Here is a 26753-nt window from a genome sequence, read left to right on the forward strand (position 1 = left end):
GTAAAACAATTTACACACCAAAACACTGACCCCACATAATAGCATTTTTTAAATGGTGTTCGAGGTAAAATTAATGGTATTAATTGAATGTTTAGCGATTTTTTGTATTTATTAATACATCCACTTGAATTATGGTTAGTTGTCGGGTTAAGAATAATTATTTGTCGAGTATTGACATAATAATATTAAATTATGTCCTACAATTGCATGTTTTAAAATATTAATACTAGCGTAGTAAAATAGTGCCACAGGCGACTTTTTTTACTATTAGAACAAATTTGTAATTATCTCACTTATCTGGTTGACCTACCACGCCCCCCCCCCCTGAGCCTGGGTCCCCAGGCTAGAGCGCTGTTAGCCCCCCCCCCTTGTGGGCGCCATGCACCAAAATTACATTAATTTATGTTTTTTATTTGATAAATAATTAAATATACAAACAACATAACACACAACGAAGAATACAAATACGTAGAAATATGTACATTTAATGTACATATCTCCATGTTTTTGTATTATCAATATAATTTTTATATATTATTATCCTAAGAGATTTTGGAAAATGCACCAACGGCTCATTTAAGCGACATTTTATTGTTATCGTTTATATCCGATATTTTCTCATATACCGTATACGATTCGCCATATTTCTTTTAACGCACAGCAGAATGACGTCTTTGTCGCTTAAGACCTTCTAATCCTTTATTGACAAACGAAATCGATTATTTTTATTCAAATATCGTAATGTAGGCATTGGCGCACTTTTTTCCGGTGAAAAAACCATAATCTTGGTACAATTCACTACGTAAAATATCTTCTGACAGCGGCGTCCGCCACTGTCCGCCATTTCATAGATAACGTGATATTCCAAATTTTATTTTTTAAAATACTTTGTGGCTGTTCACGCACTCTTTTTTTTTATTGAATAATTACCTAGGCTACTAATTTCCATAGATCACAATATAATCATATTAAACTAACAAAGTTGTCATTGCAAACAATGAAAGAAATTAATACGAATTGTTATAGTCATCAAATTGTATAATATCTACCTATTTTTATCGTCCCTAGCATCATCAATCTTGACCTATCCACTGCTGGATGAAGGCCTCCTCAGCCTTATTCTACTCCTTACTTACACATGAATTGTTATATTTATCAAAATCAGTGATATTATATTATTATCTACATATCTATATATAATGCCATTATTATCATGCGCCTCAATAAATTCACTGCTGGATGAAGGCCTCTCTAAGTTGATTGTATTCTTGATAGTATTGAATTTCTATATATTTATTAAAAATGCTAATGTTATTTATCTACATATTCATATCGTCATCATAATCATCATCATCATCAACCAGGATCAATCCACTGCTGGATGAAGGGTTCCGCAACCTGATTCTACTACTATCGGTTTAACGAATTTGTGATATTATACCTATTTCTATCATTCTTATCATCATCGACCTGAACCAATCCACTGCTGGATAATGGCCTCCCTAGCCCGGTTCTACTCCTTTCTGTCATATGAATTGCTGTATTTATCAAAATCGGTGATATTATATTTATCTACATATTCATATCGTCATCATCATCATCATCATCGACCTGAACCAATCCACTGCTTAATAAAGACCTCCCATGCCTGATTCTACTCCTTTCTGTCATATGAATTTCTGTATTTATCAAAATCAGTGATATTATATTTATCTACATATTCATATCGTCATCATCATCATCATCGACCTGAACCAATCCCCTGCTTAATAAAGACCTCCATAGCCCGATTCTACTCCTTTCTGTCATATGAATTTCTGTATTTATCAAAATCGGTGATATTACATTTATCTACATATTCATATCGTCATCATCAACCAGGATCAATCGACTACTGGATGAAGGGTTCCGCAACCTGATTCTACTACTATATTATACCCATTTCTATCGTCCTTATCATCATTGGCCTGACCCCATCCACTGCTGGATAAAGGCCTCCCATGCCTGATTCTACTCCTTTCTGTCATTTGAATTGCTGTATTTATCAAAATCGGTGTTGTTATATTATATCTATTTATATTTCCATTATCATCATGAGCCTGAATCAATCCACCAGCCTCTCTAAGTTGTTTGAATTTCTGTCGGTCATATGAATTGCTATATTTATCAAAATTGCTGATATTATATTTACCCATTCATTATATCGTCATTATCATCATCAACCAAGATCAATCCACTGCTGGATGAAGATTATCTCAACCTAATTCTACTCTTCTTGGTCATATAAACTGCTATATTTTTTTAAATTTGCGATTTTATATACCTACCTATTTATATTGTCATTATCATCATCAACCTGTATCAATCCACCGCTGGATGAAGGCCTCTTTAAGCTGATTCCACATATTTAGGTCTTATAAATTCCTATTCTTATCAGATATAATATGTATTGCTTCATTATTTATCAACATTTGTCTCGATATGAATGTCCCACATCGGGAAACTATATTGTTTAAGGTTATTTTTTAATTCAAATTTTGATTTTTTAAATATTATTCTATGGCTGCAAGCATTTATTTTTTATAGACAATGAAACAAAATAATGTTTAAATTTATTTTTTACACTGCTAACCTTCTTCTTTTATTATTTCAATGCGACCCGAAGGAGATTAATATCACGTTATATTGGATCGCTATTTATGATAATCACATCATAATATATTGCTTTATATTCGAATGATTGAGATGTATAATTATTTATCATATTTAACTGCACATACCTACACATATCGCCCATCCAGAACAAAACAACCATAAGTGCTAGAATTGTGATTTCCTGTTTTAAATGCAAAAATTTCCATAGGATTCACATAATTATAGTGTAAAAACACCACTAATGCTAGTCACTTTTGATGCTTAGTTTATTTAACAAATTTAAAATATTTACAATAAAAAAACAACACATGTTGCGATATGGTCTTTTTTCACTCAAGTCAATGGGTAATGTTGAGTGCAAATGAACCATAGGTGCAGTTGCGTTGTTTTTAGTGTATGAAGTAATTGTTACGCGGGAAAAATCGCACACAATATCTAACTGTCGGTTGGTTAGCGCACGGAACTGTATAATTCATTTACATTTATATTGCAATATCATCGTTATTATCAGAGAAAAATGGTGTCCAGAGGACGATACATGGCATAACTTTTGGTAAACAGCATCTAACCATTTCTGGTAAGATCATTGCAACTAAAGGCACTTGCAATGATAATTTTAAACTAAAGTGTTAAAGTTATCACATCAATGTCAAGTTGTCATCAATACCAAGTTTTGGGAAATAAGAGAACATGTTGGACAACGTAATTTTATCGTGACCCATACTTCTGAAGCCTTAAAAGCGAAAGTCGAAAAGCGAGGCGTTCACCAAAATCATGCAAAAAACTCCCCCCAGATATAAAATCTGCCATAAGGGAGCATATAAATTCATTTCCGCATATAGATTCTCGTACACAAGGGCTAACACTTCCAAGCAATTCTTGGATGGAAGTTTAACGCTAGCAGAAATGTATAGGATGTATAGGCAAAGAGCTGAAAACCGTGTCATTGCAAAGCATTGCAGTTATGCAATAATATTTAACGAGGAATTTAACCTGTCATTTTTCTTACCGAGGAAAGATCAGTGCAGACTCTGTGAAGGGTTTAAAAATGCTGATACTGATAAGCAAAAGGAGTTGGAAAATGAGTATCAAACTCATTTACAAAATAAGCAAATGGCTGGTGATGAAAAATCCTTTGACATCATTGCCGCCAAGTCTGTGGATTCAATAGTACCTAGCATGCTTCTATCTACAAGCCGTACTCCAAGTTCCCTGTGATGATGTAACGGCGTTTTACTATAAAAGAAAATTAAATTGTTTTAATTTTACAATATTCAATATAATTAACAAAAAAGGTGAATGCCATTTTTGGAATGAAGCTTTGGCTAATAGAGGTGATAATGAAATCAGTTCTTGCGTTTGGATGTACCCAAATGAAAATAGTACTGGAAAAGACATAATTTTCTATTCTGACAATTGCACTGGTCAGAATAAGAATAAAGCAATTGACAGCATGTATCTATATGCTGTAGGAAACTTGGACATAACGACTATTACCCACGAATACTTGGTTGTGGGTCACATACAAAACGAGGTGATTCTATGTATTCCACTATTGAGCAACAGAAAAAGAGGCATCTGAAATGTGGTCCAATTTATATTCCGGCCCAATATACTCCTAAAAAGAATGGCAACCCATACACTGTCCATGAGCTGTCGACCTCATCATTCTTCAACTTTTTCACGATATCGACTGCTATGGGGACTAATTTTAATTGTGAATACAGATAGTTATAAAGTTTTATGGAAGGATATTAAAGTAATCCAAGTGAGAAAGGAAGTACCTTTTACAATTTTTTTATAAATTAAATTATGCCGAACAAAATTTTAAAGCTATCGACATACGAACGCACAGAAGTCGACGGTCGACAATCGAGCCAATTTTAGTTGCTGCATACGATAATCCACCTAAACTGTCAGCAACAAAACTTAAAGATTTGTTGGATTTGTGCAAGTCTAACCTAATCCCAAATATGTACCATAATTATTATGATAGTCTTGCGGCAGAGCCACCATTCCCTGTTAATGATGACAGAGAACATGATGATGATGAATAAGACCCACTTGCTAATCTGAGCTACTCCGATGCCATTTACTAATCGTGAGTCTACAGACTCACCATTACTCAGAATCACAAAATTGCTAGAGGAACTCTTTTTATTTGAATTTGTTATGTAAATTGGTTATTTACATTTAGAATATAAAAAAAATTATTACATACATTAACATATTTTTTGTTATAGCATTTAAGTCATTCCAATGTATATTTTTTTTATAAAAATAAACACAACCTCTCAGTGTAAATATTTTTCATTGCAACACAAATGCATAAAATTGTAGATCATTACCAAAATGTCTAGTGTAAAAAGACCACAAGTGCTAAAATAAGGCTTTTAAAACATATTTTCAGATTTTTTTGCTGAAAGTAGTTTCAAGCACATTATTTTACTGTGGAAACAAAAAAAAATATATCTTCATACCTGAGATAATTGATATGAAGAGTATTTTAAATGATTGAAAAACTTCAATTGCGATTTTCTCGAAACTATGAATTAGCAGTTATGGTTGTTTTGTTCTGGATAGGCGATATATTGTATTAAAATTAAAATGTCAGTGGTAGCAATCGGCGATTGCCAGCTGTTCTGCTAGGCATAGCAGCCTAAGGTGGTGTAAGACGATATTGTGAAGGCCAAACTCCTGAATAGACTACGCATATGAGTCCAAATTTATATTGGCAGTGACGATTTGCAAATCGTAAAAATGACAAATCAGCGAAATGTCAAACGTGAATAAAAAACCCATCCCGAAGGGAAAACTATGGCGCCATCTATGCATACTTCACAATTATATTAAAATCCAACACCCCCAAGCCGTCTGCAAGACCTAGCGAGACAGACTGGCGACCGCCAGCTGGCTCAGCTAGTAACTAATTAATGTGATAACTAGGCTTAGGATTTTTAGGTGCTAAAAATGAATTATAGGTACCTAAAATATGTAGATATAATTGGAAAATACGTTATTAAAATTTCATAAATATGTGCTAAAAATTTATCTAAGTATTACAATAAATCATATATATTTCAACAGTTTAATTTATTATTTATTCCAATAGTGGTCTGGTAGCCCCTTTGGTACATTTGTAGAGATCGTTGTCTTAACTCCTTCTAATTTATCAGAGCACGTCAATATGTTTTCATTCTGACCTTGCATTATTATTAAGTTCCTAAAAACATCTTGGTGCAAACTTACCACTTACTGCTCACAATTCTTACAATCCAAGCGAGTTCTTCTCATTTTTTTGCTTTGACGTAATAACTTCTTAAAACAGGATCTGCGCATCCGGTAGTGTGGTAGTAGTATGTACATAAGGTGGTGTTGAATTTTATTGCAATAATTTACCATACTTTTGCGTTAAAGTAATATATTGTATTATTTAATGTTGTAGTTCTAACCAATACTTTTACATTATGACATAGTATGATATTATATTAATAATTTGCGGGTGCAAATGCACTATCATTAACTTCAAGGTTTACAGACAAGGCATTTTTAAAATTGGACAGATATATTTCACATATTATCTGAGAAAAACATACAAAAATTGTAGACATGTTCTTTTAATATTTTACAATAAATATGTTAAAATGAAAACCAATCGGGGCATACGAGAGATTCTTTCATGGAGAATCTCTATAAATAGGCCATAGATAATTTGTCATAGAATACAAAAATTTTCATAATCCTTATTCATCTTGCATGCATGAAAACAACAGAAATTTCGCAAATATATCAGAAAACTTTTTATCCAATCATCATTGATTGCAAACCAATTGTATCTTTCACTTTAAACAAACAGGAAATTAAATTTTTGTAATACATTATGAACACTATTAAATAATGAAAAGGCGGAAACCCACAACTGGTGTCAGTACTTCACAAACGTATCAATAATTGTGCATTCGTAGACCTGTTCACTAGTGAATAATAATGTTCTCACGATTGGTGTATTTAGGAAACATTCATGCTCGAGGCATGAAATTATTCGCCGTCCTTTCGACTCTCACATCAGTCGTGGGATTCCAACTTAATATTTAGATAATCATTGACTGGCCCCAGACGATTGTTTCATACAAATATCAATATTCGAGAAGATGTGACATGTAATATGAGTATCGTCTGCATATTGTATATTGTCACTATTTAACAGTAACCGCATTAAAAACTCGATATTTGCACAAATCAACGCACATGCCCGGAGGTTCTCGTAAACATTTGCTCCATACCATGTCCGGAACCTGATAATTTGATATCCGTCTTTAACAATGAGATCATCTTCAACTTCGGTTCCTGTTAATCTATGGTACTCTATTGTAACTTCTAATAAAAAAAAAACACTGCACTAACTTAAAAGAGACCATAGATAAATTCATCTGTGACATGTATTAAATAGGCAAGACGTCTCGTGAATTGTATTGAAAATCATGAAAGGGAGTGTAGACAAATTTTTACAGTTCCTTCAAAATTATCAACGGTGCCTATAGAAAAATATAATAACAGAATTCTTCGCAAACTATTGTTATTTTTTGACGCAAATAGTATTTACACAAGCGTGGGGAATCATTTTTTTTTATAAAATTTTTGTGACGATTGCTTCATTGTGGCAAGATTTAAATTCAATTAAAAAGGCCTTAAAGATATTACATAATTATTTGAGATAACATTGAAAAAATATTCCAAACATAACAGATTCGTCAACTATGTAATTTATCCTCACGTAATTAATTTTGAAAATTGCCATTTATCTTTGAAAAAAAACGTAAAAGAGAAAATTTATTAAAAATTTTATAAAATGATTTGCATTCACTCACCAATAATTACTTAATATTTACAACTTTCTGACAGTCTAGCCTTCTCCGATCAGGAGTTACGCATAATCTAAAATATTTCTCAAACATAAAAGAACATGAAACGAATCTTGAAAGATATAGTCTCAAAAATGAAGATTTTCTGTCACAATGAAGCAGTTATCGCGTGTAATGGTAGAAACACTGAAAAGAAACCATTTTATAAAACAAAGAACACAATTTGATAAAATGTCTTAATAGACAAATAGAACCTGTATGTGAGACGTAAACACTTGTAAGTCTAAATTTGGTGAAATTGAGTTATTACCATGTCAAAAATTATTTTTTCGAGCTTTACAACATGATAAATAGCCGTAACTCAATGTATTTAATAACTATGAAAAAATGTAAACATAAAAAAAACCAATTTTTAAATTAAAAAAATATTTTAAAACAAGAAAGAACACAAAACATTAAATATATTTACTTTAAGTCTCCTAATGAATATCAGATGTGTAGTGTGAAAAATCACAAATTACTCTCTCCTGTAAAATTGTCAGTATGAACTTACCATAGTACCATACCTCTCACATACAGCAAGTTCTACTCTCTCTTAGTACTCTATGTGACTCAAAATAAATTCAATTATCGTGTGCCCCGGGCCTAATATTCGTTCTGCAGCAAGACACTTTGGCACTTTCCATCGTTATGATCTTGATTGTTGATTAGCCGGATGACATTTTATAAAATTGTGTAACACGTTATGAAAAAATATTTTTTTTTGTGTCACCGAACGGACATGCCTACGGTATTCCTTTCAAAACAATAACTAGGTATTCTCGTAACAATTGAAACATTCAAGAAATCACAACATACAGACTGACAACATTGAAATATGATAGTGGCGTGGTGACGGTGATCATTGGTGGCCGTTGGTCTTGGCGTGGGGCAGGGGCAGGGGCGGGGCGGCGCTCTGGATCATCGCCGCGCCGCTCACCTGCCGCAGGGTCTTCTGCAGGACGTGCGCGTCTGCCGGTTCGATGCGTTTGTAATAGTGCAGTTTCGTTTCAACAATCTCGAAGCCAAATTTTTTATAGAAGTCTATCGCGCCCTCGTTATTGATCTGGACATGCCTGCAAATAAACATTTACACTCGTTAAAACCACTTTAAAAACTCTTCACCCTGTTTTACAAAAAAATACTCCGTAGACATTATGAGAAATGATAATAATTACCGATCACATAAAGCAGAAATTGGCAAACTTTTGAGACGGATGAGACAAATTAATATGAGTAGCAACAACATTTTAGATTTCTTTTGAGTCATAAATATATTTAAGTATGTAAGTATAATTTTACAGAAAATAAGCCACACACTACACACAAACATTCCTTAAAACTTATGTGAAGGAGAACCTGACATATCAGTTGTTCTGATACTTTTCTACTTGATAAGAAATAAATTATCATTAATATGTCGGAGAGTAACATATTATCCTTAACCGGAAGTCCATAGAAAATGCGTGTGTTTACATACTGTACTTTACTTATCACCGGTCTATTATTTAAATTAATTTGTTATACACACACTAACATTTCTTGGAATCATGGTAAAATATTTAACCGAAATACAAGTCTTTATGATATACTTTTAATATATTTCCAAAAAAAATGTCTATAAGGTTTTATATTTTCATAAAAATTCGCAGCCCACCAGGTACCGCCCGTGCTAATTAATACCTCCTGTCATACTGTCATTTAATGGGTTAATACACATTATTTATTGCAAAAATAGTTTATCATATTATAGATAAAGACATTAAGGTCAAGGGATACCCTTCTCTGTCGTGAGAGATGCCTTTTGTTCAACACATTTTAAAACTAAAAATGAGTCTTCACATTACAAAACGAATGTATAGCGCCTGTACATGTGCAAGGATTTACTTGCACCAATAGTGTGTATTTTAAACTATCGCAAAGTAAAAGTGCCGACTGTGTCGCCAATCTCATTCTTCTGAGTAAGCAAGACGCGACGTTGTTATTGCATGGTAGGTACTATTTCGGTTAACAGTTAAAAATCGGTTAACCTCAAAATGATTCTGCGCAGTGTAGTTAATTTTTTTTCAACACAGGTTCGCCACTTATCGTTTTACTGCGCATAAATTGCACGATTATGCGTGTTTACATGTGCATTTTTTTATTATGGCCACGATAATACATACTGCCAGCAGTGGATAAACTGTTTTCTCAATAAACACGGAGACAATCACTTTTGAAAAAAGAATATCTTGGAAAATACAAAATACTTCTTGAATTATATTAAACATCAAACAAATATGAATATCATAGTAAATTTTCATTTTTTTTTATTGCAATTCATGATTTAGAGAAAAACTTTGTGAAATTGTGCAACAAGTAATAAAAACTCCATTAAATTTATGAACACGGTATTATCGGCATATGCAATATTTTATTATGATATAGGTGCATAGATAAGTGATATTGTTAATCATAATTTTATTTTTAAACCACCTGTGCGACATTTACATCGCAGTGAAAACATGCAAACTGATCTTTGAACCGTTAGGAATACTCTGATACATCTGATAATGACAATCTATTTATTATAATATGTACAGTTAATAGGCATGGTTAAAGTATACCTCATATTGACTAGTGACTAGAAAATATTCACTTCCAATGCCTCGTTAATCGTTATTATATGAATATGTGTATTAATTAAGGCGCTAAGTACAATACAGCAAAATATTTAAACCTGTCGACGTTGTAAGTCCGTTGGCGTGTTTTATTTATAATGGTGTAAATAGCACTGCAGTGGTTAACGGCATTCAATATAAAATGGCTGACGATGATGTGTTGATACCTGCGAGTTCTATATACCTAAATGTATAGAAGCTGCCGTGATTGCTTCACACTGTAAAACCACATTTTTCAAAAGGTCTGCTTCATGAAATTTTACTGCAATGACTCGGTATTTTGTAACTATAGGCAATACTACTTTTTGTTACTTAGAGCCTTAATTAATATACGTATTCATATTTACTACATCAATTTGTATTGCACAAGTAGATGTATACAGATTGATTAATAAATAATCTTGTAAAAAGTAATCTCGATAGGTCTCCTCAATTATGTATTTATGGTGATTCATATACTGTCACTTTCCTGTAGTTTATTTAAATAGATTCTAATACAATGACATACATTCAAGGCCGGTTAGGAAATATTTTGTTACTTTTGGCAATGGATTTTAATTTTTTTAATAAGCATAACCCGGTATAAAACTAAACTATTGCACAAATGGACGATATTCATTTTATTTGATAGAGTTTTCTTTGAGGAAAGTCAAAAATACTTACAGAAAAATGCTGTCAAAATTACCGTCCTGCTTGACGAATTTTAATACATGTTCTACCATGAGTGTTCCGATTCCCAATCTTCTGTATGGATAGAGGCAGCCTAGTGTCATAATATATAGCCTACGTGAGTTTTGTGAGGTGTCTATCCGACAGCAGACGGCCCCGACGACGATGTCATTGTAATATGCCAGTTTAGCTAAGTCTCCAGCCTCTAGGACATCTTTGTAAAATTTGTCATTATATGAAACGGGAAAAACTACCGTGTTCAGTTTCTTCAGCTGTTTAATATTGTGGGGCGTAACATCGCCGAGCTCCGTTTTAGCCCTGAAAACAATAACGATGACACAATACAAAATAGTGAAGACATCGCTGTCTCGAAAGAATGGGGTTATGGGGGAAGTGACATTTCAATAAATTGGCGAATTGCAATATCTGACGTGCCGTATGAAATTTACCTAGTCATTTTTGTCCAGTTTATGTTATATATATTACAGGTAAATATCGTTTACCCGGGAAGCCTTTGGCAATTTATAAAATCACATTCACGAGCCTAACCTACGGCATGTCCCTCAAATATTGGCGACAATGGCGACAGTGTTGCCATTTGCCAACTATTTCAAATGTAGTAGGTATATTTATTTTTTCAAACAAAAGAGGATAGTACCTACCTACCTAGTTACTCTGAAACATTTGGTCTAATTTCTTTCAGTTATTTTTTAATCCAAAATAAATTAGATATACAATACCTACCAACTTACTCCATTCATTTTTTTGCTCATATTCCTGTCAAAAAATTGTCTGTTCAAAAAAACATTACAAAAATAAAATTAATTTAAAAACTACAGAATTTGCAATACCTACTTGCAATAAAAAAGAATTCAAAATTAGAATTCGAAGGTACAATAGGTACCTACCTAATGGAATATCAAAAACAAAAAATATTGAATAGTCAATAAAACAAAGTAGTGAGTCTGTTGCAAAGGATTACAATTACAATTTATTATAGTTTCTTTGATAGTGATAATATGTGGAGAATTAAAAATTTTGGCTGCAACATATTGCACCATAATGTACATAAGTTTAGCCTTAGATACATGTCTGTCGGACCAAACCCGCAGATTAAAGTCGACCATGGCTGCACAATCAGCATTCAAAATAAAATACAAGAGGAAAAAAAATTGAATATTATTGACAAATCAATAGGAATTCCCATAATAGAGCCGCAAGCAATTAAAATACCAGAATCTTGCAATGTTATAGAAACTAAAACTAATAAAAAGGAGACACTTTCATTTGACGAAGTCCCGGGTCCGTCAGTCCTAAGATTTATTTCAAATATCTGGAAATACATTCCGGCTGCTGGTACGCAGATAACCAGAAGTTTTATGATTTATGTGCTAAAAGCTGGTACTTATGTTATTTGGATTTAGAAAATCAACATTACTTAATCTTTTTTAGCGTTTAATTGATTTTTATATTCCTTTGGAATGGAAATAATGAATTTACTCATTGTAATAAGCATATACATTTTTACAGGTCCTCAGTTCAAAATACATAATAGGACAAGATTATTATCATTTCTTTTCGATGAATATGGTCCGGTGGTTCGTGTTACCGGTCCATTCGGAGGGGACATTGTACTCCTGAGCTGGCCAGAACATATGCAGAGCGTCTTCAATCAGGAAGGACCCCTACCGATTCGATCGACGTTTGATTCACTAGAGTACTACAGATTGAAGTGCAGAAATTTCCAATTCTCTGGTCTTTACTCTATGTTGGTGAAATAATTTCAGTATTTATAAAGTCCTTGCTTACGCTGTTTATGAAAAGAGGCAGAAGGTGAACACCAATGAAATGGAAAGATGAAGTGAAGGAATTCATTCCGATAGAATTCATCACAAAGCTCATAAAGTATAGGGAAAATTGTAGATAGCTGATCCAGAATTTCGCAATACCTATTCCAGAATGATCACGATCCTCAGTCATGAGGGTGACAACGAGAATAGATTAATTTAACTTTGAAGTCGTTCCACTCAACTTACTTATCTGTATTCACTTTGGTTGAAGAACCCACACCACCCACCTCAATATTGAAACCAATTATGATTATTTCAGGCAAGGGCCAGAATGGAGTCACCAAAGAAATAATGTTGACACCTCTTTGTCAATATCTTTCACCAACATGAATAAAAAAGTTGACATTTCATGTGATAAATTCATTAATATCATGATGAAGTCAAGAAACATTCAGGATGAGGTACCGATTGATTTCCAGCAGACTATATTCAAGTGGAGCCTGGAATGCATGGGTCGGTAGCGACAAAATTACAATACACTATTTTTTTTTCAACAAATAATTCAGAAGATTTAAGAATGTAACATTCTTTATTGAGTGTACATCATTCAGAAACACTTCAGAAAAATATCTATTTGAAAAAATATGGTGCCGGGCGAGACTCGAATCCGCATCAGAACCAGAATCCGACAGATATGGGTTCAAGTCTTCAACAAAATATCATTCGGTTTTTCGATTTCGTTGGCTTTATATTATAATGAACTAATAATATAAATCTCTATTAATTATTTAGGACACGCTTTATTTTGTGAAAGTCTCGATTTGCTGGAAGACTGTGCTCCGAGGAAAGAGGCGGCCGTCGCCTTGGAGGAATCTTTAGGAAAAATTTCTCAGTCGTTGGCAGCTTGCGAAAGCGGATTACAGCTGTGGAGATTATTCGAGACTCCCGATTGGAAACGGCTTATCGAAAACTGTAATAGTCTTGAAAGTGTGATAGGTCAATTTATAAAGCGAGCAGAGCTAGACATACAAAGAGAGAAAGTGAAGAGCAATGAAGTAGTTGGATCAGTGAAATTCAACCATACCAGAACTTCACACGATCTCACAATTATCGGTAAATACCTACATAATGATCAATATGAAATATTACCTGCTGGAATCCAAAAATAATAAATTAAATGAGAAATAACGAATATGATGTTTGTTTCAGAAAAGGGATCTCAAACTCCGATACAAAAGCTGTTGGATGACAAAAAAATGAAACCGGAAGATATTCTAACATCTTTCATGGACATGTTCATTATTGGTGTGAATTCGGTGAGAAAAGTTGTATCTATATTAATGAAATGTTTTAGGGGTATTTTCCAAAGTTTCAGTGTTTTTGTGCTGATTTTATAAAAATTATCAAGAAGTACATAAATTTTATAAAATTGTTTTTTTGCTATTGGAAAAATGGTAGGTATGTAACAAAAAGGTTGCTGATTAAATTGGTTTGCAAGTCATTTTGCATTGCATGTTGATTTGTAGCAAGTCACACTTCTGAGGTTTATTTTTAAGGTTGCACTGAGATAAAACAAAAATGCCTCACGTCAGTGTTACAATTGTGAAACAAGCTTTTTGTATTATGTTGAACTCTCATTAATTTGATGCTTCCAGCCAAGGCCTAAGCCAAGTGTTTTTCAGGAGAGGTGAAAGTTTGTTTTACGATTGTTTGTTTAATGGCGCCTCTTTTTGGTTTGACTACTTTAATGGTATTTTTTATTAATTATCCAGTTTCATATTACGTAATATGTACTTGTATGTTACTTAGGTAATAAAAAAATTAAGTTTGTGTAAAAGGGCATTTTCGCCAAAGTTTGTACATGTTTGAAATTTGGGTAATATTATTTTTTCACTCAAATTAACCATTTTTATATAGCTAGCAGATTCCTTATTCTATTGCTGAATTAGTGACAGCAATTTTTCAGCAAAATATTGGTTAATACAATATTTATATCATTTTTATTATGACATTGGGCATAATAAGTGTCCGTTCCGTGACCACGAAACTAAGCTTATAAAATATGAATGAGACACTTTTTATCACTTAAAGGAGCTCTATTAGATTAAAAAAAACATACACTTAAAAATAAAACTGCAAATAGTCAAAAAATATTATTGAATTTTAATTCTTGGGCACTTTTCGTTCCACTCCGTTACCCTATGTCTATAATGGCAGAGCATTTTTCCTTTAATATTTGAAAAAACCAATCAGTGTTCGTTCTGCTATTTTTTTAAAGACAGTAATCACTTTAACTAAGTTTTATTGGAAAAATACATAAGTTTCGTTATTTAATGATCAAATGAAAAATAGTTAACGTTCAACTTTTTTTGGGACATTTTCGGAATGGAACGAAATGGGAACGGAATGTAATTTGTAAAGCTAAAGTTACATGTTACCATAAAAACAAATTTTTGTTTTATGAAATTTATTTGAATTTTTTGATAGTCAGATATATACGAGGGTGGGTCAATAATTCCTTAGAAAAAAGCATTAAAACAGTTTTTATTTTTGTATTTTTTTTTATTTCTCAACATAATCTCCTTGGAGCTCAATACACTTGGTTAGACGTTTCTCAATTTTTTTTAAACCGTCAGAAAAATAAGTTTTCGGAAGGTCCTCAAAATAAGCATTTGTCCGATCGATGACTTCTTCATTTGAAAAAAAACTTTGTCCACTTAGCCATTTTTTTAAGTTTGGGAAAAGGAAAAAATCACTGGGGGCTAAATCTGGCGAATACGGTGGGTGGTCGACCAATTCGAACTTCAATTCTTCAATTTTAGCCATTGATCGTAAACATGTGTGAACACGGGCATTGTCCTGATGAAAGAGGATTTTTTTCCTGTTTAAATGAGGCCGTTTTTCTTCAATTTTGTTTTTTAGCTGGTCCAATAAAGATGCATAATAATCCCCTGTTATTTTTTTTTCCTTTTTCCAAATAGTCAACGAAAATAATTCCACGTGCATCCCAAAATACAGTAGCCATAACCTTACCAGCTGATTTTACGGTTTTCGCCTTCTTTGGACATGGTTCGCCTTTCGCAATCCACTGCTTTGACTGTTCTTTCGTCTCGGGAGTATAGTGGTGTATCCATGTTTCATCTACAGTCACAAAGCGATGAAAAAATTCATCCGGATTGCGTTGCATGAGCAACAACAGGGCTTTAGAGGCCACCACCCTATTGCGTTTATTGTCGACTGTGAGCAAACGCGGCACCCATCTTGCAGAAATTTTTTTCATGCCCAATTTGTCATGTAAAATAGAAATGACGCTACCTTTTGAGATCCCTGTAACCTCAATTATCTCACTCAACTTTAATCTTCGGTCACTTAACACCATATCGTGGATTTTATTGATCATTTCTGGTGTAGTCACCTCTACAGGACGTCCTGAGCGTGGTTCATCCTTTGTTGATGTACGACCACGTTTAAATTCATTTAACCAGTTATAAATAGTTGCAAGTGAAGGAGCAGATATGCCGTGAACTAAATCCAACTCATTTTTTATTTCCTTTGCTGTTAACCCTTTTATATTAAAATGTTTAATAACAGCTCTAAACTCAATTTTCTCCATTTTTGTAAACAAGCAAATTTTTTTTTTAAATGTACGAGAAACACACAACAACCCGACCAATCTGACTTCGCAGCATACTGAATCGGTAGTGCCGCTGCATGAAAACAAACCGCTTACAGTACTAGTCGCGCCACCTGTCGGCTTTTCTAAGGACTTATTGACCCACCCTCGTATTCAACGTGCGTCACAATAACAAAACAAATCAAACTTAATCACTAAAATAGACATATTTTATAATAAATTTCACAATACTAGTAAAATAAGGTAGGTAATTTTTGACACACTATACATTACCAGTACATTACTATCAAGCAAGTCAGCAGCTACGTCTATCTCGGACAGCAGGTGTCCATAAACGGAAGCATGCACGATGAAATTGTTCGAAGAACAAAGCTGGGATGGAGTTCTTTCGGACGTCTGAATAGTATCTTCAAGAGTGACCTACCATTATGTCTTAAGCGTAGGGTGTTCAACCAATGTGTGCTACCCGTGCTAACGTATGGTTGCGAGACGTGAACCCTCAACACGAGAGATGTCCAAAGGCTAAGAGTCACACAGCGAGGCATGGGGAGGTGTATGTTGGGCATTACGCGAAAGGACCGTAAGAGAAACGAATGGGTTAGGAAGCAAACAGGAGTATGCGATGTAATAGACGTTGCCAAACAGCTGAAATGGAGATGGGCGGGGCACATTGCTCGCCGAAAGGACGGCCGCTGGACAAATGCCGTCATCCAGTGGTACCCAAGGGGCATTAAACGGCCACAGGGCCGCCCTAAAAGCCGCTGGATTGACGAACTGGTAAAGTTCGGCGGAAATACGTGGCAGCGAACGACACAGGACCGCGAGAGTTGGAGAAAGCTTGGGGAGGCCATCATCCAGCAGTGGATTGACCCCCGCTGATGATGATGATGATACATTACCATAACTTTTATTTGGCATTTATATTATTTGTAACTCAGATCAAAAATATTTTAAAGCAAATTAACAATATATGAAAAAAATTAAATCAGCAAGGGATTCGGACGCGAGTTCCTAGCGCGGCACGGAGTATATAACTTTTACGAAAATAATTACAGTCGAACTCGGTTATTACGATCTCGGATGTAATAAGGAAACATTCGTTGACATTTGGTTTATGATTTTCAGCATACATTTAATTTATTCACTATTATAACGAGCAACTTATCGGATATACCGAGCTAAAATACTGTTAATGTGTCGATCGTTTAAAAAAATTTCGACCTTAAGCAATGAAATCCGATTGGACAGGATGCCGCCGGGGTCGGATTACGTTTATGACACTAGTAAAGTGTCTAAGTACCTACCTTATTGGTGTTTCGCCGACAATAATAAAAAAGTATCCACGCATATGGTTGAAAAATCCAAGGTTTGTGAAGTCCGTAGGTACCTACCAGCGTTCATTACAATAAGCAACTTCTTTTGTAGTTTATGAATGCCATGCTTGTTTCGGGGATTTTTACGATGGTTTCCAGATTTTTTATTTTCGACTTTTTGTGTAGTGTGACATGCTCATTTAAAAATACCTATTGAGATCCCCGGGGTTCCAGCGGCTAGCTCAGGTGTCCATCGAACCCCGGATTCACAAAAAAAAGTACGATATATTTGAGGGTGGAATTAAATAAAACCACGTCTGTCTCGTGTAACTTGGTATTCCTTATATTTTACACTTTCTTTACATGTTTAGGTTTTTACAATTAGTTACGCAGGTCCGTATATGTCGGAAAGGGGACGCTTACTAACTTCTTTTTATTTTTTTAAACTTCGCGTACCCACGCCATTAGTAAAAGGGACTAGTGATTGGCCAAATCTTGATCGCATGATCTTTGATTCGGCGAATCACGAGCCTGACCCTGGCGCCGGCGCGCGAGGATTTCACGCACAATGCGCGGCAAAATTTATTATATTTGAATACTTATATTTAGTCTTAAAATTATCGCTTTCATCCATCATCATTTATACTTTTTAAATTAAATTAAATTTATCTTAATTACACCTCCGCCCAATATGCGATTTTCACACACCGGACGAAGGCCCTTACTTATAAATAAAAAATACTTACGTGGTTGAGCAAGGAATCAGATTAGATGTTTTATGAAGCCGTTTCTAGAGGTCAGGGTTACGTTTCGACTTGAGCTACTAAATGATTATTTTACACCGGGAGAAGCCCGCCTGTAACAGGGGTGTATCACTATTCTCTGATATAACGAGTAACGCTTATAACAAGCAAATTCAGTCGGTCCCATCTTCCTCGTAATAACCAACTTCGACTGTATGTTGTCTTGAAATTAACTTGTATTCATCAACATAAAATGTAGCTATACAGGTTGATTGTAATCAAGACGTACTTTTCTGACATTTCGCGAATACCTACAGTTCCAGGTAATAAATCTAATAAGGTACAAAAAATACTTTTTCATACATTTTTATGAATTTCTATGCCTACGCTAGTTTTGCGTATTCAGACATATCACCTACATTTTAATCTTAGGTTTAATTCTTTTTAAATATTTTTTTTTATATTCGTCATATTTTTCTGGATCGCGCTTTAATCTCTCCCTATAAATTCTCATTTTCTGAGCAGGAGTGAGCGGCATCTAAAAAAATGAATTGGTACAACTAAATAAAGAAAAATCATTTTTAAAGAGAAAATAATGTATATCTATTATATCGTCTGGTTATTTTCTATATTTTTTACTGAAAATATTTTTGTTTTTTATACGAACAGACAAAATAAAACTTTTTATAATCTATGAAGAACTAAACACACAATGTAAACCCAACTTTATGCATTCCATTTCGTTACTTTTACATTCCACATATACGTTACCACCAATATAGTTTCGGAATGGAAGTAACGGATTCTGTTTCAGAAGTGTTTGATGCCAAAATTTAGCTTAGTTTTATTGTTAAACCTGTGATATGTTTTATTATATCTGTAGTATGAAAGATAAGCTCTATATGTATAGTATGTGAAATAGAAATATGTGATTTCTTACCTTACAAATCGTGGTAACAGTAGTGGAACTTCTTAAATGAACAACCCAAAAAGCAACCTGTTCCGATAGCGATACCGACACACACCAACAATTTAAATTGTAAATGGCGGTCAATGTTATATAAAAGAGTTGCTAGATTAAAAAATACATATTTATTGTGGAAATTTTTCGCAGTCATGAATCGTGGTAACGGAATGTGGAATTCCACTTTTTCAAAAATCCTGGGACACACTTTAAACGTGATTTTTTTCAATATTGGTCCAAATTTACAGAAAAACTGTTTATTTTCCAAAAATATATAATGTAAGCCATGGTTTCCCAAACTATGGGTCGCGACCCACCAGTGGGTCGCGAGCGAATATTGAGTGGGCCCTCGCCACTGTATACATGAATTAAAAAAAATAGGAAGTGATAAATTTGATATTTCATTCATGAAACACTTGAAACTTTTATTATTGAAAACCAAGTGCAGCCTAAGATGAACGTACTGTCTGAAATTTCCAGTCATTTATCACTGTTAATAAATAACTTTGACTACTATTGGGGAAGAGATGAAAAAGTTTGATTCGTTGTGTTGGATTTGTAACCCATTTCAAGACGACTTACCAACTAGTATGTCAACAAAAGCAAGTGAAGAACTCATTGATTTATCAGAAGATACGTCACTGAAAAATAGTTTCAATCGTAAACAGTTAATGAAATGCTGGCTCTCAGTTGCTGATAAATTATCCTTGCCTGTTCGATGAAGCTATGAAAATCCTCCTCCTCTTTACTACCTAATATCTATGTGAGGTCGGATTTTCGGCTATGGTTAACATTAAAACTGCGATTAAAAGTAACTAAAGTTGAAGTTGATGCTAAAACTGTAATGAAGAAAGATAAGAAACAAATACATCCTTCCCATTGAAATAACTTTGTAAAAAAAAATCTTGCAGGTGTAGGTATTTAAGAAATATTTTTTTTTTTATTTAAGTTATGTTTCTTATTTCAACAGTCTTTCATTCATATTGGTAACACTTATAAAAAATATTTTTTTATTTCAATTAGAACAAATAAGACAGCATTAACTAGTTCCACGACTCGCTACTAGGGAATCTGAGCATTACCAATTATATTTATGCCCTCTTTCTTTTCTCTAAGACATCTAAGAGGTGGGTCCCAAGATTGGAAATTTTTGTTAGATGGGTCGGAGCCCAGTCAACTTTGGGAACCACTGATGTAAGCTATTGAAGACAGTAAAAATTTAATTTTACACACTCAAAATTAATGACGAAATCAGACTTTGTTTATTTGAATTTAGGGGTGGGACATGGTAAAAACACACTACCTTTCGATCTAAATAATCAATTAAAAATATATACAGGTTAGACAGTTGTATTTAACTGACCAAATAAAGTAAATAAATAAATTTGCATGTTAAAAATACATAACTTTTCAATATTCTATAATATAATAACTATGAAAAAATCAATCGAAGTCATGGGACATGCCAAAAACGCAATGTACAAACTTTGGCGAAAATGCCCAAAAATCAGTTTAAATATGGCCATGTTTGATACTATTGGGGGGTATCTAATATCAACATTGGTCAGTACAATTTTTTTAAGTATCGGTTGTATTTTAATTTTAACTGTTTTTATTTGTAGTGTTGACAATATTATCAATTAAGAAAAAAACAAGTTATTAAAGGACAGTGTTGTGAATTTATGGTTAAACTGGGTGAAACTGATTTTTGAATGTTGTTACATTATATAACATTGTGTCTACATGGGTCAAAAAACATGTAGATACAATGTTATATAATGTAAAAAGACAGGGACAGCGTGCGATTTACTATGCGATAAACTATTAAGTGGTAACAAGACTACTTTTGAAAGCAAATTCAAAATGATTATTTAAAAATATAATTAACATAAGGAATAGTCTTACAGCCAGGTTTAAGTTTTTCGCTGCATCCCAAATAGGTACCTACTTTATTGTCAGAAAATATATCATGTCTTGATTTATTCTTTATTAATTATCCCGAAAAGGTGCACACGAAATGCCTGATCCTGTTGATAAGTGTTTGCATACTCTCATAAGATGATATTGTTTTTTTTGTTTTTAGACTACTAGCGCAATGAGTTTCATCCTCTACCACTTGGGTAAGGGGCAAAGAGCCCAAAAGAAATTATACGAAGAACTCAAATCTGTTGAATTTGTCGATAACACTTCGACTTATTCTCAGTTGAAGAAGTTACCATACTTACAAGCATGCGTAAAAGAGAGTTTAAGGTATGTCATCAACACAATATCAATTAAAATTATTTTGTAACACAAATATTACATTACATATTATTATGTACCTACTTGTATTGAAATTAAATATTTTGCCTTATAGATTGGTTCCTCCTTTTCCTGTCATTACAAGAGTTCTGCAAAACAATATCACAGTCGACGGTTACAGGTGAGCCTGCAAATTATTCCAGCAGGGTTCCGCAAGAATTTGCAAAAGCTTGTGAAAAAGTACAACTTGACCATATTTGGTGGTAGTGTAAAAAAAAGGTTTCACACAACCTATTTTTGAATAATAGAGCATTTTGAAAGTTCAGCTTTGTTAGATATCGCGTTATAGCTATTATTGAACTAACGAGTGTTTTATTAATCATGTTAAGATAACTTATATACCAAATGTGTGTAAGTATGTGGGCAATGATTAATATCATTAAAAAATTTTTTTTTCAAAGGTATTTATTAATTATTTAATACCCCAACTGGCAGTGACGTCCTATGCGGGTAGACAAGTCGTACATTGCTTAAGAGGACGTTCTACAGAATTGGCCTTGAGAATTGAAAATATGATTTTTTAACATGTGGTCCATAATATCTGGTCTACTAGTTAATATAAAAAGGTCGTGTCAAAGTTGTTTGTGTTAATAAATTTGCTCTGTGACTGATCCGACTCATATTTCACATTTATTTCATCAGGGCTGTCGAAGACATAAATCATAATATATATTTATAATTTTAAATTTTTATTTATAATATATATTATTTAAGTTTTGTGCATCTAATGCCGGGTCCACACTGGCAACAAGTTAATTTGCTGGCAACCTCGTTAGATTTTACGATAATTATTGTAAAATTTCTTAAGCAATTATGGTAAGTATCGTAAAATTTAATGAGGTTGCCAACAACTTGTTGCCAGTGTGGAAATGGCTTAATATCCACTGTGATTCACGTAGTGGCATGGACCTGGGGTTAGCTAATTCAGGAAGTCAACACCCATGATAGAATTTTTTCCAGTTTTGGTTGCATTATATTCCAAAACTCTTCTGTAAAAATCGTTTCCGAGTTTATAAATGGAAATTTCTCGGTGTACATAGTAAACAAACCTACGAATAAAAAAAGACAAAAAGGAACATACTGATTCATCGCAGTAAAATCTGGTAATCAAATTCGCCATTTTGAAAAGCGACGATTTTGCGTAAACAAATATCACGTGGTCTGTACGTGTGCGGCAAACTTCGAATGTGTTTGTAATTTTGTGCAAAGTGCGAATGTAATGTTTTCAAATAATTGATATGGATTAATTATACCATCGTATTATTTTCTCGAAATCATAAACACACTATAATAGTATTTGAGTATCAACCTATGTTCAATTTGAATTGGGTTATAATAATAATATACCCGTATATATATCAATAGTATGTTTGCTACAAAATCCACCCAAGTTATCAGTACGTACTTGCACAGGTTTGATTAAAAACCATGATGAAATTAACATTTAAAAAATATGAATGCTTAATATTATTTTGACAGCCCTGTTTTCTGATCGGCTTCATCTCGCAGGTGTTCATAATTGACATAGTTACGACGCCTAGGTCCTTTTTATACTGAATTATATTTGAACGGCGGGCTCTTCAGCGGGCCCTTAAGGACAAAATAAGATACTGTGAAAGATAGCCGCACAAAAATAATAAAATGCATGTACCTAACCAAAAAAAAATCTTTTTTTTTTAAACGGTCCATATTCAAACATGTGCGTTAACATCATTTTACTCCCTACTTCAATTATAGTTTGTCAATTTATGGCTACGGTCGTATGTTGTAGCTTAACCACTGGGGAATGCCAAAAGAAATGGCGTATTTAAAAAAAACACTACCTTATTCTTAGGTCAATAATTATTATAAAGCAATCATTATTCGTAGGATGTTTATCACACTTGAATGCTCAAAGACATAGCTTATAATGAGTATCTTTAGAATTATCTTCAAATGTGTTAATCTTGCCCATTTTTTTAATAATAAAATGCCTAATTCTTGTCAAATTTGGGATCACAGAGATTATCAATATAATTTTTTATCGTAAATATTTTACTAAAATTATCTCGTCATAAATTATACTAATGGTTTTATAAATTAATAAAAGTAAAAAATCTTAACACTACTGCACAGTTATGTACTGAAATATGACTATATTCTAAAACATTAGAGCGAGAGGTTTAAAAGAATACTATTTTATGTAATAAAAATACTTTATGCAGTCATCAAATGTTTAAAATAAATATAAAGGATAATAAGGCTTCAAAATTATACAAATAGATTATCTACAACGTTTAAGGTATGTCCAGGATCATGCTTTGAAAATAGAAAAAAGCTCCATTTTGACCCACGCTGAGCACGTCCGCCCTTAAAGGTAGCACTTTGCCTAGGCATATCACTGCCTGTTGCCATACATCTATTTTGTAATTTATCTTCTGGATGTTACCAGGTAGCAGTTCCCTGAGATTTTGCAAAATGTTCGCCCAGCAAAAAAGGTTGAGAGAGGCAATAATGTACGGACGGATATTATTTATTTCTGATAATGCTGTAATTATGAAAATATTTATCACTCTTTCTTTGATAGATACTCACTAAAACTTATCACTTTCTTAAGCTCCAGTAAATTACAAATTTTCTGTATACTGTATTAAATGTTAGTTTTGTTTTAAATTTTCATTAGACACGGTGGATCAGAGGGAGCCGGGTGCCTATAGGAGCCTTTTATTAAATAAAAATATGTAACTAAGTATATGGCTCGCCGAGATATGCATTAACTCGTATGAACCACCATATTGTTTTGAAGGAATACAGATGTTTCTTACACCATCGTATTGTTAAATGTCACCACACATGGTGTGTAACCCTCACTTCAGCGCTCGAAATGGAAAAGTTTACGAACCGGAGCGCTCGACAATTTTCTGAAGATATTTAGAAAGTTGTCAAACACTGTGAATTTTATAAAAATAAGTGTTTTAGATTTTCTATTATATGGCTTATCTAGCTCGGATAGTCAAATAATTTTTTCTACGAGACGGAGTGATAATTTTAAGCGATTTTACGAACCGGAACGGAGCTCCGGTCCATTTCGAGCCCTGCCTCACTTCAAAGAAAGCTCCCAAGAAATTGTGAATGATACCTACGTATTGTAATATAGTTCCTACCACTAATTCCAGAAAAAAAAACTGTAGAATAATGACTTATGGTGCAATTCTGTTTGAAAATTGTCTTTTAGAAGAATGCCTCTACCAATGATTTATATAAATTACTAATCTGTTATTATTAGAATTCCACGCGGTAGTAACATGGTGATGGCCACTCAAGTAGCGGGCCTTCAGGACAAAAATTTTGATGACGCCCAACGGTTTTATCCTGAACGCTGGTTGCAGCCGGATACCAGAGACTTGCAACCCTTCGCCACTTTGCCTTTTGGATATGGACCGAGAAAATGCAACGGGGAACATTTATCTGAAATGGTGCTTTTAATATTAACAGCAAAGGTGAGTGAGAGATCATGATTGGTTGGAAAATTTCAGAAAACCTGGTACCTGGCTTTTTCAAAATTGTAATGGCTTGGTGTTTTAAATTATAGTAAATCATATCAGAACTTCATTTATTTAACATGGAGTAATTTAATTTTGTATTTGTGTTTCAGATTGTCCGAGCTTTTCAGATAGAATACCATTATGGAGTCATAAAACCTGTAACCAAATTAGTTTCGTTACCAAATAATCCATTACGATTCAGGTTTATTGATAGAGAATAAAATTATTCCTTTAAATAATGTTAAGTTGGTTTATGTTAATTTCTCTCAAGTCTCTTTTGCGGTTTCTCTTAAAACCAAGATTAACCAATGCATAACAATAAAAATGATTAAAAATAAAAGTCTGAATTTTGTGTAAGTTTTTTATTTTATTGCTAAGAATTATAATCCATTCTTATTTGGAATCATTTATTTTAACTATATATCTATACATATATATATACAACTTTTTAAATAATATTTGAATTACAACAAAATATACATGTCAAATGGAAACAATAGGATGTTCTTTCATATAAGAATTTTAACTGCCAGATAGTTGACAAAAGATGCATGGAAATCATCTAACAATCGTTTCATTCTAATATTATCTTATGAGCCGGCTCTCACATCTAAACTCGCCTCGTCTGCCGCACAGCCTTAAATCAAACCTTCTAGGAACGTCGCTCCGATGTTGCATATGAAGAATGCGAACATCTACCCAGCGACAGTCGCACGTAACCTCTCGAAATGTATATATATTTGGATGCGGCGACACATGCGATTTGTTGCAAGCAGCACTAGATATTTTTTGAAACTAAAAAGTCGCATTCAACCAATGTGCAGAGCTCCTTTTGGCAATGAGAATTTTGTGAATAACGATGACGTCACATCGACGAATTTGACACGTTGCAGACGAGACGAGTTTTGATGTGCGAGTCGGCTAAGAGTTGCCATTAGCTAATTTCCCATAAGTTTTATGCGTAAACAGTTTTTGAGTCAGAAAATGTCTGGTGAACATTTTTTTTTTATAAATGACGCTGTCAGTGACGGTGGTCAAAATAAAATAAAATATAGGCGGGCATTGCCCGTAGCAATAGCGGGGTAGTATCACAACAGTCACAGTGAAGTGTTTTTCAGTTGATATTTTGAATCTTAGATGAAAGAACGTCTGTGGCCGATGAACGAGCGAAAACAAATATTTGTATGGCACTATATACTGTCAATCCAACTTATATAATATAAGACATTTATTGCCACATAATATATGCATGCAATATATAATATTAAATCAATACACATTTAGTGAGATCTCAAAAATAATCCTATCTAATTTATCTACGCTATCTATCCCTTCTCGGGGGAGTCTGTAACCCCTAGAGAGCGCGTCTCCAGGTGGCGGATAGGAGAATGCCCTAATCAAGGGTAGGAGAAAAAGGGGGGTCCCGCGGACCAACAGACCTGGCCCTCCAGGTTGGGGGTTGGGCAGAGGGTTAACCACTTTCTCCCGTGAAAACGCCAAAGGTTACTAATACTACACAATGCCTCGGACATATGGCAACCGCTTCTAGACGACCCGGACCGAAAAATGGACTACGAATAGGATTTTGGAACGTACTCA

General features: G+C 33.7%; 2 protein-coding genes across 2 annotated transcripts; one reads left to right on the forward strand and one right to left on the reverse strand.

Moving 5' to 3' along the window:
* Positions 1–5831: 5831 nt before the first annotated feature.
* Positions 5832–11472, reverse strand: san (Probable N-acetyltransferase san). The gene is made up of 3 exons (XM_085949096.1): positions 11335–11472; positions 10880–11203; positions 5832–8632 (listed from the first exon to the last, which is right to left on the reverse strand). Exons 1-3 carry the CDS (start codon positions 11340–11342, stop codon positions 8419–8421), a joined length of 546 nt encoding a protein of 181 aa, XP_085805222.1. The 5' UTR covers positions 11343–11472; the 3' UTR covers positions 5832–8418.
* Positions 11473–12432: 960 nt separating this feature from the next.
* LOC147070807 (putative cytochrome P450 12a5, mitochondrial) lies at positions 12433–25506 on the forward strand. The gene is made up of 8 exons (XM_085949095.1): positions 12433–12653; positions 12995–13188; positions 13468–13788; positions 13885–13991; positions 21413–21579; positions 21686–21751; positions 24896–25109; positions 25265–25506. Exons 1-8 carry the CDS (start codon positions 12541–12543, stop codon positions 25373–25375), a joined length of 1293 nt encoding a protein of 430 aa, XP_085805221.1. The 5' UTR covers positions 12433–12540; the 3' UTR covers positions 25376–25506.
* Positions 25507–26753: the final 1247 nt, after the last annotated feature.

The sequence above is a fragment of the Rhyacophila brunnea genome, unplaced genomic scaffold (genome assembly GCF_057557595.1).
Source record: "Rhyacophila brunnea isolate RB1 unplaced genomic scaffold, BYU_Rbru_1.0 scaffold_21, whole genome shotgun sequence".
NCBI classification, from domain to species: domain Eukaryota; kingdom Metazoa; phylum Arthropoda; class Insecta; order Trichoptera; family Rhyacophilidae; genus Rhyacophila; species Rhyacophila brunnea.

What these genes read in the sequence shown, in the direction of transcription:
- san (XM_085949096.1), bottom strand. An exon ending in AATTTTGACAGCATTTTTCT is followed by an intron (nt 8,633 to 10,879) that starts GTAAGTATTTTT and finishes GTTTATTTGCAG; the next exon opens with GCATGTCCAGATCAATAACG.
- LOC147070807 (XM_085949095.1), top strand. Translation starts at nt 12,541, where the DNA reads ATGCAGAGCGTCTTCAATCAGGAAGGACCCCTACCGATTCGATCGACG. An exon ending in GTGGAGCCTGGAATGCATGG is followed by an intron (nt 13,189 to 13,467) that starts GTCGGTAGCGAC and finishes TTAATTATTTAG; the next exon opens with GACACGCTTTATTTTGTGAA. An exon ending in ACACGATCTCACAATTATCG is followed by an intron (nt 13,789 to 13,884) that starts GTAAATACCTAC and finishes TGTTTGTTTCAG; the next exon opens with AAAAGGGATCTCAAACTCCG.